The sequence below is a fragment of the Hesperophylax consimilis genome, chromosome 13 (genome assembly GCF_061612785.1).
Source record: "Hesperophylax consimilis isolate HC1 chromosome 13, BYU_Hcon_1.0, whole genome shotgun sequence".
NCBI classification, from domain to species: domain Eukaryota; kingdom Metazoa; phylum Arthropoda; class Insecta; order Trichoptera; family Limnephilidae; genus Hesperophylax; species Hesperophylax consimilis.
This window is the reverse complement of record NC_142848.1, coordinates 23,585,868-23,601,357: the sequence shown is the minus strand read 5'-3', so window position 1 is coordinate 23,601,357 and position 15,490 is coordinate 23,585,868. Positions and strand designations below refer to the sequence as shown.

The 15,490-nt window shown below is 34.0% G+C and overlaps 1 protein-coding gene and 1 pseudogene across 1 annotated transcript in view; both read left to right on the top strand.

The window, feature by feature from the left end:
* tor (tyrosine protein kinase receptor torso) overlaps positions 1 to 15,490 on the top strand; it is an 88,535-nt gene that overhangs the window by 33,294 nt on the left and 39,751 nt on the right. The window contains exon 2 of the mRNA XM_089639132.1: positions 5,931 to 5,970. Within this exon, the coding sequence (XP_089495258.1) occupies positions 5,942 to 5,970 (29 nt within the window). The 5' untranslated portion in view covers positions 5,931 to 5,941. The remainder of the gene's footprint in view (positions 1 to 5,930; positions 5,971 to 15,490) is intronic.
* Positions 2,286 to 3,428, top strand: LOC149418628 (dynein regulatory complex subunit 4 pseudogene; annotated as a pseudogene).

Genomic DNA, 15,490 nt, shown 5'->3' with positions numbered 1-15,490 from the left:
AGGAAACATCAAAGGGAAAGAGAAAGGAAAAAAGAAAAGTGGAAAATCCAAAAAGGATCCTTGTGTCGATGATGTTAAAACCACGTCAACTTTAACGAAAAAAGAAATATTTAAATTATTGATTTTGCTTTACAATGAAATATTCAAGGAAAGAGAACAAAAAATCTGTATCTAGCAGAAACAGAAAAGATCAATATTTTTTGGGAGATTGCGAGAAACAAACATGAAGATTACAAAAGCCGAATTAGAAACGCCGATGTAAAAATTGAAGAACATCTCGAGAAAGCTCAGAAAACCAAAACCATAATTCGAGTTAAGGAAAAACGCTTGATTGCAGAACTAACCGATGAGCTAGTCATTGATATTGAAGACTCCAGTGGAGAAGCGCATAATCTGAAAATCAGACGGGCTGCGGAGATAGCTCTACTCAAACAAGGTAATGAAGATCTCAGATCAAGAATTAGAGAAACCCAGCTTGCATCACAGGCAGAGTTACAAATGGTTTATCTCAAACATAGCCAGGAATTGCACGATTGTGTTTCCACATTTGAACAAAGCGAAACAGAACTAATTGAGAGCAGAGATTATAAATTACGAACAGAAATATATCGACTGCAAGACAAGGGTTCATCAACCGTGACAGAATTGGATAAAATGAAAAACAATAAAATCTTAAGCATAATTGTCCAACAAGATAAAAACGTGGAAGATTTAAGGCAGTTTCACAACATTACACAAAGCAAGCAATTAGCTCTTATAAGGAACTTGGATACCAAACTTCACGATTTAAAACGAAGTAAGGATTGGATTGAAGATAAGGTACAAGCTCTTTATTCAGAAAATGACCAAAAGCTCGTCCTTTTGTTTGACGTTAGTGAGGAAATTGGGGGTTTAAAGCAGTCAATAGAAAAGGCTAAAAAGGAAAACTTGAAGATTTCTATCAAGCGCAAGAGGAAAGAGCAAACTAATAAGGAAAAAGATTTGATGAAAGATAATTTGGTTTTTGATATCCTGAATTTGAAGTATACTTCTGTTGTGGTAGAAAGGGATGAAATTAAAACCCGATCTACAAATGCGATTTTAGAAGTTCAACAAAGGGCCGTTTTAAGAGAGTCTATTGCCAAAAAATGCGTAAATAATTTTTAAAAACAGTTATAACTGAAACCAAATATTAAGCAAAAAGTTCATACGATTAAAGTGTCATTTTTAAATAGCAAACACGTAAAGAGGTTTAGACTATAGTGTAAGTTTGCCGGGTCTTTTGAAGGTTTTCTAATCTTTCTTGTCTTTCTAGACATATTCAAGCTCGGTGGACCCACTGTAAACCCCGCCCCGACATCGTCAGACATCACATCTCTTCAGCAGCGATATGGGTGGTTAATGCGTTATCTATCCGAAATATTTTACGTCCATAATTTCGCATCAAGTAGCTGTCACCTTGTACAAAATTCAGACAAGACATATTTAATTATTGCTCCCGAAATATTTTGAAGACCAGGCCAAAGGGAGGTTCGGGATTTCTTAATAATTAACCTTTGTTTTTTTTATTTATTACTTATTATAGTTTATGTTACTACCGTCTACTATGACTTTAAGTTATTTCAATTTTTTTTTAAATGATCTTAAATATTATTAGTTTCAGATTTATTATAGTTTAACATGTAATGCAATATCTTTAAAATTATGTTCGACAATAAATAGTAATCTATGATTTGCTTTTCTTTTATTAATAAGAAGACATTTAATAACAGGATTTTCACAAAGCGTCGTTGATTCCCGTTTAGTAAATTATTAAGAACACTCAATGAGGTTTATAATAATATTTATGAAAACGTCTTGCAGTAGATACACTTTGACAACAAAACGTAGAAATTTACGACTTATAAATTGGAACCGATTTTCGCACAAATTACAGTACAATCAGATATAAGGTTAAGCTTGACACACGTATTTGGAATTTGGGCAGACATAACAACGCCATAACCTAATCGAACTACGGAGAGTACCAGATCATAAATAAACCAATTGTACAGGAATTTAGTTAATAAAATATTATGTAGGTAGGTAACTCTAACTTCTATTTTAAATGATACTATTTTATTTTTTTTTGAATTAAGAGTTTCATGTCATGTTGGATAAAATAAAATTATGCTATAATGTCATCAACTGGCTTTTCCAGTTTCCGTACGTTTTTCTACAATATTTTATGTCATTTAGGTGTCACAATTAACAAATTATTTTTAGAGTTTTTATAAGTTTTCATCTCCTTTGTTATCTAAACTAAAATGGGTAAGAAAAAGGCAAAGGAGAAAGAAGTTATCGTAATTGATGGAGTCAACACGGTGGACCTAAGCCGAGAACAGCTCGAGGCCTTCATACTGAAACTGAAGGAGGAATTAGATCGGGAGCGCGAACAAAGATCCTTTTTTCAAGTGGAACGGGATAAGATATCCACATTTTGGGAAATTTCCAGAAACCAGGTAGAAGAATTACAGAACTTGGCTAGAAACAGGGAAAAGGAAAGGGAAGAGGAAAACGAAGCATCCCAGGCATCGCAAAAGTATCAAAATCAGAAAGAAAAATATCTAAAGTATGAACAAAATGAAGAATTGAATAATCTGAGAGCTGAATCCCAAGCAGCTTTGCGCAACGCTCAAGCCGAACACGCCGCGCAAGAAGCACAACTATTACAAGACAAGAGAAATCTACGCGCAAGACTTAAAGAACAAGAGATAGCAGCGCAAGAAGAGTTAAGAAAAAACAAATTAGCCTTCGCCGACACTTTGCATAAAGCAAGAGCAGACTTTGAACAAAAGATCAAAGAACTCATCGAGAGCGGTGAAGATAGACTACAGCTAGCACTAACAAAGCTCGAAACAGCCCGCCGCACAGACCTTGCAGAAGTCGAAGAAAGAAAAAATGAACAATTACGAGAAATCGTGAAAACCCACGAGAAAGCCTTTGACGATTTGAAGAGCTATTATAACGACATCACGCTCAACAATCTAGGCCTGTTGAACGGACTCCGAAAGCAAATGGAAGATTTGCAAAATGCCAAAGAAAGGGCAGACAAAGGAGCTAAAGATGCCCTTGCAGCAAAAAATAAACTAGTCCTTCCTTTAGCCGCGGCTCTGGAAGAACTGACTGATGTCAAAAGAAGAGCTTGTAATGCAGACAGAGACAGAACAGCTCTGGCCGCGAAGACCATTCAACTCACAGACATGGAGAAGCTACACGAGAAGTTGACCTGGGACTTTGAAGTTTTGAAGCAGAGATATGACAAGACGCTAGCAGACAAAGACGAGCTGAGTGAGCGCTTTACTAAAGCGGCCTTAGAGCTACAGCAGAGAGCGGCTCTAAGAGGAGCTCTTGCCAAAAAGTGCAGTGCAAAGTGCCGTTTTGCAAATAATAACACTAACATCTGTTGACTTCCAACATTTTATTTATTCAATATTTTGTACTTATCACTTTATATTTTTTATTGGCGCCTTTACAGCATACAACCCTCTTTTATAATACCTATTGTCACCGTTACTGGATTCTTTACAGCCAACAACCCGCCTTTATAATACCTATTATCGCCTTTACTGGATTCTTCACAGCTAACAACACGACTTTATAATACCTATTGCTTTTATTATATAAATATTTACGTTAATAAATTTTTTTGATTACATCTATTTGAATTAAGATTTTTGTTTTCTTTGATTGAATAAATAAACGAATGAAATGGAATCTTGAAGGTGGAAAGTAACCCACTCTCCAACATCCGATCAAGCTCGGCAGATCGACTCGTTGTTGATGAAAATGCATTCTATTAACTTTTGGTGACACAAACGCATTTCTCGATAATTGGATTGATGAAAAAAAACACTGCACGAAATAAATCCCGGTACGACCCAATTAGGAATTGGCTTAAATTACACCGTGGTTCACTCATTTTATTCAGTCCCTGGAGAGGAAGCTTCAATCCTCAGTCAACCCATTTGTTTCCTTACCAACTTGAAATCTATATTTCTATCTGGGAAATTTTTTGCAGTTGTAAGCGACCAAATTAATTTTTAGTTTATAGGGGAACCATGATTTTTTATGATCAGACGTTATTTAATATGTTAATAATGTAATATACAGGTGTAACAGCACGTAAACGGAGGATTTTAACCAGCGATTTCTGCATATTTGGAATAAAAACGTTGATATCATTTTGTTGTCCGATAATCTTTTTTACTATCACATGGTGCCACTGATCACACTGCTTGCACGTCGCGACGAAATCACATGATACGCGCTCTGTATCGTCTGTTACCGTGCTGTTGGATCGAGAGGGAGTGTGCATCACGTGACCCGCCAGGCTATACCCAACTACTCAGTTGTGATGGTGGAAAAATGTATTTGTATGGTGACAGCAAAATAACGGTCAGGAATCGCTAGTTAAAATTATTCGAGTACTTCGGTACGTGCTGTTACACCCTGTATATTATATAATATTAGCTGAGTACCCGGCATTACTGGGGGTTATCCTTAGGATATAGACATATAAGGGAAAGATCAATTCAATACTTTATATTTATAATGTTTATTAATCATAATTATTATTAATAATAATAATAATATTAATGATTTATTGTCTTCTTTTCATTGGTAACATGTAGAGATAATGATATCCTCAATGGGATCTCCCGTGCTGAGGATTTCATTTACATATTATAATTTAATTATAAGAAATTAATATAACAACAAAGTAACATATGAATTTTTTTATAAACATATATAATGTAGTATTATTTTTTTTTAATTATTTTAAAATAAGTAAGATAGTGTTTTTTTGTATAGTTCAGTTTAGTAGATTCGGTTTTAGTCTGTGTTTGATATCAGTATATTTTCTATTTCTGATCTATATTAATTATCCATATCATATATTGATTATTATATCATATCCCTTTATTAAGTATCCAGCTTTTTATATGAGATTTAAATGTTATAATGTTGAGGTTTTTGAGTGAGAGTGGTATTTTATTGTAGAGTTTAATACTATGATATAAGAAGCTTTTTTGCCCAAAAGATAGAAAAGTTATTTGTTGGATAAGTTTTTGACCATGAGATCTAGTGTTTCTATTGTACTTGTTTGTTGTTATTTCTTGGGTTTTGTACTCATGAATGTAATTGAGTATAGTTTTAGAATATAGTTGTTTAATTGACATGATGTTAAGATTGGTGAAAATTTCGTCAGTGCTAGTTCTTACAGGAACTTTCAGTATAATTTTCATTATGGCTTTTTGAGTTTTAATTAGTGGATTAAGTATATATTTTAGTAATATCATTATTAAGTTGTAGTTAAAATTTTTTGTTTTAATAATAAGTTTCGTGGTTTTAAGTAACGAAGATGGATAATGAGGTATTTCGTAGTCTTTTTATTAGGGATCCTGTGTTGATGATGATGCGCACCTTTTTAATTTGAAATTGGTTTTAAAAATTTCAAACTAGACTGTGTTTTTTTATCTTTTTCTTTTTTTATTTATTTATTAGTGGTGGAAGAATAGGTAGAAGTTAGTTGTAGAGTTTAGTTGCAAGTTATGTATTTATTGTTTTTTTGTTCAAAGGGGTTTTTATTTTTTATTTTGTTTACTTAATATAATTATTGTGAAATTTCTATGGTTAGTTTTTAACATATTTGATAAATAATATTGTAAGGACTGATTATTTCACCGAATTTGAACACTTCATCACATTTCAAAGCTAATATTCAAGTTCAATTAAAGTCCCATTCAAGTTCTGTTACTATCCAAGAAACAACCGGCCTATGGTGAAATAAAAACAGAACTAAGAAATTTGATGGATTGTTTAAATTCTGTGAAACAACCCGTCCTTGGCATAAATATTTTTGTACTGGATGTATAATGGTTTTTCTAATGATTTTAATTTTTTTCCAGGCCTTGTCCAGATGCCAAGAAGTTTTCGTGGAGCGGAAAGGTAATAAATGTTACATATATTTCCATAATATTATATATCTCCTCATACGAATAGAACCATTTAACATTGGTAATATTCTCAAGAGGCTGGCGCGAATGCAGTTTTCTGAATTGAAATAAAAAATTTAAATGAGATTAAAAATATTACTTTCACAGTTTCTTTAGTGATTTTAACAAAATTTGTGCTAAGAAAGTTGAATATCATCTTTCATACTTTTTCCAGGTGAAGAAATCTTTTTTTTCATAAGGTTATATTCGAATCAATATTCCATTTGTTGTCTTTGACTCACTCTGTATGTATCGGCACCTTTATAAATACACACAATGTATTTTTTCATAAGGTTATATTCGAATCAATATTCCATTTGTTGTCTTTGACTCACTCTGTATGTATCGGCACCTTTATAAATACACACAATGTATTTTTTCATAAGGTTATATTCGAATCAACATCCCACTCTTTGTCTTTGTCTCACTCTGTATGTATAGTCACCTTTATAAATACACACAATGTATTTTTTCATAAGGTTATATACGAATCAATATTCCATTATTTGCCTCTATACACTCTATATGAATAATAGGTACCTTTATAAATACACACAATGTATTTGTTTATTAGGTTGTATTCGAATCAATATTCCACTCTTTGTCTTTGTCCCACTCTATGTGTATAAAAGGGTTCCAAGATAACTCAACGCAGTGACAATTCAACACACTTTTAAAAAGTGATATAAAGTTATTAGAAATGATGAAAAAAAATTTAACCTAACCTAAACTACTCAACCCAGTTAACAAAGTTTTTGTTTTATCACTTTCCATGACTTTATATAACTTTTTAAAGATGTGATGAATTATCATTGTGATGATTTATCCGGTCGCCGTGTAATAGGTTCCTTTACACACAGTGTATTTTTTCATAAGATTATATTTGAATCAACATACCATCTTTTGTCTTTGTCTCACTCTATATGTATAGGTACATTTATAAACACACACAATTTATTTTTTACTAGTTTAATTTTGTACCGTGAAGATGCTTGCGCAAAGCGAAACCAATCGGTCATTAACAAATTAAATTAATTAAATTTCGTGGTCACAAACAAAGTAATTGTTTTATTTTCATTTATTTCTATTTTACATTCTCTAAATACTTTTGAATGAATATGTAGATTCACTCGGCTCTCCGAGGTAGCTGGGAAATGTTAAAATAATAGCTAAGCCCTTTTTTGTCACAAACTTAGTAAAAAAGGTTTTAAAAAGATATATTAATCATTTTAATCCCTACAGTTTCGGCACAATTTACGTGAAATTCCTCCCGCGCCTTGTATTTAGTGTAATCCTTTTGGGTTAGATCAAGGCTGCCCAACCCCAGGCCCGCGGGCCACAATGTGGCCCGCGAACGAATTATAAGTGGCCCGCGTGAACCATTTTCAAAAAACCCGCCAATCCGCCAATTTGGAAAAGTGTCGCGGGCCCGCGGTAAAACAAACAATGTAGCTTGCGCGCGGTCACCAGTGTTGCCAACGAAGGCGATTTATCGCTATTTAGGCTACTCAGAACGAGAATCAGCGACGAAAAAATCTAACTTGTTGAACTTACTTTTTAAACAAAGATACACCGGCTTTTGATATAATATTTTTTGCGTCCGAAATGGAATCTTGTAGCCACCCCCCCCCCTCATGGAATTCGAAAAATTGGTGTGGGGAATCACATATGATGTTTTTGGGTGCGCAAAAATTTTTCCAGCGAAGTTCCGTAACAACCCCCCCCCCCCATGGATTTCAAATATTTTGTGGGGAGCACTCATTTTGAATTTTTTTTGTGGGGAATTATGTTTTATAGAAATTCTCTAACAACCCCCCCCCCCCCCCATGGAAATAGGAACCGTCAGGTATTCAGTGGCCCGCCAGTGATTCAAAATCGTCAATTTCGCCCAACTGTTAAAAAGGTTGGGCAGCCTTGGGTTAGATAGAGGCATGGAATTATCCGTTATTATTCGTACGAATATCCAAATACGTATTTTATTCGGCTTAACATACTTTTTAAAGCACAAATAGATTAAAAACAGTAATAGAAAGAAACAACGAATCCATTTGCGTTAAAAGTCCGTTAGTGCCCTTCGCGAAACTCAATGTTGACGCTTCCATTAAATTTTACTCAACGCGGTTTTGAAAATTAAGGATTAAAATACATCCTAATTCGTGAAGGTCAAACAGTTGAAAATCTGAGTGGAAAATTACAATATATATTATTTCACAACAATACGTGTTCAATACGTAGACTGGGCAATATATACATTATATTTAATATCTTTTTTATTAATTTATGTTATAAAAGGAAAAATCAATATCCCTGTTTGTTGGAAAAATAACATTAAATGTCTTACATAAATGCAAACTTGTAGATTCGCAAATTATTTATTTATTTATTTTTATTTAAAGTTGGTTTTGCTTCATACAATACATGATACTAGAAATGTTTTGTGTTAATATTGAATTAAACATTTGCTTTTTGAATAAAACATTACTTACAGTTTTCGCTGATATGATAATTCAAGAGTTGAATTTAGTGTGGGTTGTTTCACAGAATTCAAACAATTCATCAAAATTCATCAAGTTTAAATTCAAGTTCTGTAAAATTTCTGTTATTATTTCATCACGGGCCGGTTGTTTCACAATACTTTGTAAATAGGACTTTCACAGAATTTGAATATTAAGTTTGAAATTTGAGTACTGTGAAACAATTCGCCCTCAGACAGGAAATTTTTACTTTTAATGATCGTGATTTCGGATTCTGAGAAAAATCTTGTCTCGGGATTTCTATTCTTACTGTTAATACGGCATGTGGGAATAGATTCACACCATGAATAAATTTTTTGAGGAATCGTACCCTATTTATACAAAAATAAAATTGAAACGAGATCTCTGACATGAATCTCTCTCATTTTATTGGTTACTTAAAATATAAAGGCAACATTAAAGAACTTAGAATCTTATTGGACTAAAATAACAACTGATTATCGCGCAGTTCCGATTTAAAAGGTATGTTTTGGTAATCTAAACTCGCAGCACGTTTACCAGTACAACTGTTAAATGATGCTGATGCTGACTAAATCAAGTCGTTGTTACTATTGCGTAGACAAAACAAATCTGCAGGGAAAAGTATTCAACTAGACGTGGTCAGTTTTTCGTAGAGAACTTCGCAGACTGACTTGGTAAATATGCAAAAATCTGCAGGGAAACTTGTCCTTGTAGACTTTGTCAGTTGTTAGTAGAGATTAGCAGAACTTCATAGACTGGCTTGGTCAATATGCAAAAATCTGCAAGGAAAGTACTTATCCATGTAGACTTGGTCAGTTTTTCTTAGATTAATACTTTTATGCTTATATACTTACATATACTTGAAATTTGCCAATTTAAACTAAATTAAAATATAAATTCACCTTCCCTCTCTCCATAATTTGTAATGATGGCCTTAACCACCCTTGAAGGATTAAAGCCAGACACATTTGGAGGAACAAAAAAACAGGTAAAAACCCACAAATATTAATAAATGAAATTTGTGTCTGTAAATAGCATTATTTAGCACCTCTGTTTAGTCAATTATATTTTTGAAGTCGACTGGTTTTAGCTTTGACGCAACCATGTCTTAAAATGAACTAGAGAATACATGAAAAGTGGTGAAAACCAATTGAAATTTCTAATATAAATTCGATTTCTACGAAATCCAAATACCTCCACTGTCATAATTAATAATACAGTCGCCTACGGCAGAATTCGGACAGTAACAAACTAACAAATAAGTTTCAGTAAACATTTAAAATTTTATTTTTACTCCTTGGATGGAATATACAGGGTGTTGAGGGACGTACATTACCAGTGATTCTTGACATTATTTTCAGTAAAAAATGTTATTTGAATTTTAGAGGTTATTTTTTTTTGTTTTCAAAAACAATTTTAAAACAAAATTCTTCCACATGTCGATACTAGTCTCTCAGCTCGGTAACCGCCCAAACCCCAACATGGACCCTGGCTGTCCAATTCCTACAGGTTTTCTATGTTTTTGTAGGAAAGACAAAAAACATTCAAATAATTTCAGGTTCAAAAAAGTCGCCGGAGACCAAAATTTCATTTACATGTTTAAATAATTTCAGGTTCAAAAAAGTCGCCGGAGACCAAAATTTCATTTACATGTTCAAATAATTTCAGATTCCGTGACGTCCCTTAACACTCTGTATCTGATAGTATTATTGTCCCAGCGTCTGGACGATGTAGGCCCTCTGATTGGTCAAATTAAAATTGTGTGATTCTCTTAAATTAGGCATAGGGGGTCTGCAGGCAAAATATACCAATCTGCCCCTCAATTTTAAGCAACCGTAAGGTTCATTTCGGTTTGCAGGCGACTGGATACAAAAAAAATAAGACATTAAAAATTAAGACACGATTTCATACTGAAAAAGAATCGCCACATGTAATACGATATTTCTTCAAAAATATCGTTTCTGCTCATACAATTTTTGGATAATATCGAAGAAAATATGTTTTAGAAAGTTCATAATCCATTGGATTAATTACATTACAGTGAAAATTATCCACAATTACGTGATTATGTTTGACGTTTGACGAAAAAAGCACGCGTTCATTCAATATGGCCGCGGCAATAGCTGGCCGACAGAGCGCACCTCTGGCGGTGTAAGAACTAACCAAATAACTGGCGCGAATATTTAAATATGCAAAAATACTTGACCATTGCGTTTCATAAGAAGATTTCTTCTGGAAGTTTATTTAAACTTTGCAATGGCATTTTTCATTATTATTTATAATTTTTTTTTGCTTATTAATTATATCTGATTTTATATTGACATGTTTTCTAATTTCTTAAATTTAAAAAATATTTATTTGCGATGCTTTGATTCTGATTGTTTATTTATATCTTAAGAAATAGGGTAAAAATACCGTTTGAAGAGAATATGTTTAATTTTTTTATTTAGTATTTCAACTTTCAATTTATTAGAATAACCGTTATTAAATTTTATTTGTCTTATGAATATATTGTTTTATGGTTACATGCTATTTTTTTTTTCAGGTCTTAAAATACTTCACACAGAATATAAAGCATCGCAAATAAATAATTTAGAAATTTTAGAAATAAGAGAACATGTTTATAAAAGCAGATATAATTAACAAGAATTTTTTTTATAAACTATCTCTTAAATATTTTCCCACTTAACTGTTCTTTCATATTGTAATTCCTAATTCTTATAAACCTAGCCTACTCTTACCCCTCCCCCCTCCTTCCACTTCTTTTTTCCAATTGTAATCTATATTTAATTTTTGACTTCGGTGTATACTTCGTTCATGACACATGTATTGGTTGTATATAATAAAGTGATCTTAAAAAAGTTATTTGTTTTTTAATAAAATAAAGTTTAATCGGATAACATTATTTTATCTATTTCCGTTGTATATCAATGCATACGTACATAATAAAATGTAAACAATATCTTTATTTATTAATTGGACAATTTGAATAGCGCCGCTTTTGTGAGATATCACCTCAAGGACGCTATATTGTAATAATCTACCTTTATATATAGATTTTTACTCTCCTGATGAAGGTGTATATTATAATCTAACTTTAAAATTTATTAGATACAGTAACAGTTTTAGGTAAAGAATTACCACCAGTTGGAGTAAAATTCACACCTTTTAATTAAACCGACTGCTAATCTCATCGCACAATTACCCTCCTTTTATCCATAAACACGGGTACAATTAATCAATATGTAATAATCTATTATTAAAGTCAACTTTGTTATAACTATATTTAATTGTGACAAACTATACGATACTGTTTCAACATATAGACATTGACAGTTGTAACACATATTTAAGCACTGCAAGTCTCCTATGAGCTAATTATATTAGGTACGGTAACAGTTAATATTAGTTGTAGACAATAATAGTAGTCAATAATAGTGTTTCATTTGAAATAATCCTTCACAAATACGTAAAATTTCATTTATTTAAACAACTGTCATTCTTATTATGCGTAAATTTAGCATATTATTATACATTAACTCCTTCCTGTTCCGTGTTTAAGCTATATATACTGACCCTCTCTCTGTGAATGACCTGATATCTATCTATTATGTAACTGTTGTTAATATCACTTAAAATGGGCGAATTTTAAGTAAGTGCCGCCCGCAGGGCCTACCAGAAAAAAACCCGCGGAGCGGGTTTTTAACTGCTAGTTTATTCATTATTCCTCCAAGGTTCACTCTCTAATTTGAACATAAATAACTTTTTTTAAATAAATAAACACTCTAGATTTGATAGATTTTTAAAAGTGAGATTTTTTTGCCCCGTGAAAACGGGCCCGAATTGAAATATTTAGGTAAGTTAGATATATTATTTATTAAATGTGTACTAATGAAAACAAAAACCGTCCTCTCTGACTACCAATGCGGAAAACGATGTGATGGTTAGTTAGTTAGTTAGTTACCATGGTAAGGTACCAATTGTGAGCAATATCGTAAACTCAAGGATTCTCATGCTTAGAATTTTAACTGCGGTAAATATCAATAATTATTACTCCAGACGAAAATTAGCACATTACGTGGCCTTCTGGAATTTCAAGATGAATAATAATGAATAATGAAATACACTTTCCCCTTCGCATTAAGGCGACTTAAGACTCTAATAACGGGGGTTTGCTAGACGCTCGCATTTTAATTATTTCTGATGAACGTATTACTAAAATCTCAAATAGAGGGAACCCTACGGGTTTACATTTAAGATTAATAAAAACCGGACCTTGCCATTAAAATATTTTATGTAAAACGGTTTGAAAATTTTATAAAACGTTTTTCAACCATAAAATTTATTAAACATGAAATAACCCACAGAAAAATTCTTTGTGCACACTCATGTAGTTACTAGTTACTACCCGGCTTCGCTCAGGTTTCAACGAACTTGTTGAAAAACGTCTTTATACACTCTCATGTAATTACTACCCGGCTTCGCTCAAGTTTTAACGATCTTGTTGAAAAACATCTTTATACACTCTCATGTAGTTACTACCCGGCTTCGCTCAAGTTTTAACGATCTTGTTGAAAAACATCTTTATACACTCTCATGTAGTTACTACCCGGCTTCGCTCAAGTTTTAACGATCTTGTTGAAAAACATCTTTATACACTCTCATGTAGTTACTACCCGGCTTCGATCAAGTTTTAACGATCTTGTTGAAAAACATCTTTATACACTCTCATGTAGTTACTACCCGGCTTCGCTCAAGTTTTAACAATCTTGTTGAAAAACATCTTTATACACTCTCGTGTAGTTACTACCCGGCTTCGCTCAAGTTTTAACGATCTTATTGAAAAACATCTTTATACACACACATGAAGTTACTAGTTACTACCCGGCTTCGCTCAAGTTTCAACGATCTTGTTGAAAAACATCTTTATACACACCCATGCAGTTACTAGTTACTACCCGGCTCCGCTCAAGTTTCTTGATAAAAAACATATTTTCATACAATTTGAATTATGGAAAACATGCAATGTATTATCTTTTCTTATTTTTTGCAATTAAAAATGCATATTAATGTTTTGTGATGGAGTTGAGGTTACGCCTTGAAATTCTGAGTAAATTTCATAACGCCAGAACTCTCCATGTTTACGCCGGAGAGTATTTTTGTTGTTTTGGCCTCCGAATTATCTGATGAAATCGATTACGTTCAAGAAAAAAATTCGATATCTGAACATTTTTAATCAATTTAACCCCAAGTAAGGAATATTATACTTTACTTCTGGCACACGCCTAAAATACGCTTCTATCGGTGGGTCTCTTCACTGTTAGAAGTAATTGTACAACAGACACATTCCACCATTTTGAAAGCAATTATGTGTCCAGTTTTTCCTAACTTACAAGTCTAGAAGGCAATAATGTCACAGAGATAAATTTTAATATTGGCACATTTCGGTTGTGCCCAAAAAAAATCCCCAGCCCCTGTTTTAGACCGAAAAAAATGTCGGTTGGCAAACATTTAACATTGAATTTCCAAGTGAAATAGGAAAGGCAGTAATATATCTGCCGGAAGCAACACATATTATTTTATATGATATTCATTGAACCTTGTAGGTTTGAATGTCTTATAAGAGATAAGATACGCACATATAAATTATATATTGAATATACCGCGTGCGGCAAAACAGACAGTGCAGTTTTGAAGGACTATTTGAAAAAAAACGGCGTTACTTACTGGAATGGGGTTTATTTTATTTTATTCGATAAGCCCTGAAGTCGACATCAGAAAGATGATGCCCCCGAGCAGCGATACATTGATGAAGGCGATTTCTGAAGTTTTCGGCCGCATTTTGGCACATCTCGCTAGGTATAACATGGATTTCCTCCCGAATTCGATTCTTGAGTTATTTCAAGGTGTGAGGCCGATATTTAAAAAAAATTTCCTTCAGGTAGCCCCACAGGAAGAAGTGTGAAAACCATGGTAACGACTGAAAACGGCACGACCCTCCCGACACAATGCGACCCCTCCCAGGTTCCTACCCCCACCCTATCACACAGGGTGTACCGGCCCTTCAAAACTGTACTGCTGGTTTTTGTGTAGCCTGTACACTTGACAGATAACACCGAATCTAACTTTAACTCCCTTCACACAAGACGTTTAATTTTTGATCCAATCCTTTTATCTAAAACTAGATTTACCCCGCCACGCGTTGCTGTAGCTCAGTATGTCTCTGCAGAGAAATAAACAATAGCGCGTGTTGCTTTTACGTCCAACAGATGGCGCTGTTTAAAAATATGTTTGTAATTTTTACCTGTCAAAGATAACATCTATATAATATAGGTATGTGGCGACAAGAGAACATCCAGAATTGTCTCATTAATAATAAGCAGCTCGACCTACTTAGGTACTTACAAATTGCTACCAAGAATTGATCGTAAACAACGTGGCCTACCTACGACAATACGTCGCAGTCGGTCTGGCACATTACGACAACTCACCAGAAGGTTCGAGCCTATCACCTATGCATAATTGCCGTGCCGCCGAAAGTTCCCGAAAGACCCAGACTGAGCGAGTGTCTCCAATTCAGTTGCAATTTCACCTACCTAGTGTTGCCGCCGGCCGTACGGTATAAATAAGCCCGACGCAGCGAGCAGTCAGTCAGTCAGTCAACAATCTGCCGCCAACAATTTACCAATCTCGAGAGTGTTAAGCCGTGCACCTTTGCGAGAAGGACAATATTCCCGGCTCCGCCCGGTTTCAATCATGGACTCCATCGGGACATCATCCTAGTGCCTTGGCCACCGTCCCTGGCCAGCGCTACAACGGATTACAACGCCCTGGTTCCAGCGCCTCTGACCAGCGCTTCATCCACGCACCATGACCACCACGTGGACACGCAGCATCCTCACTGGTCTACGCAGCTCCCGCTCAACCGCCTACAAGGTCCACCGCACCTTCGGCCTTCCCGTCAGCACTGGAGTGCCT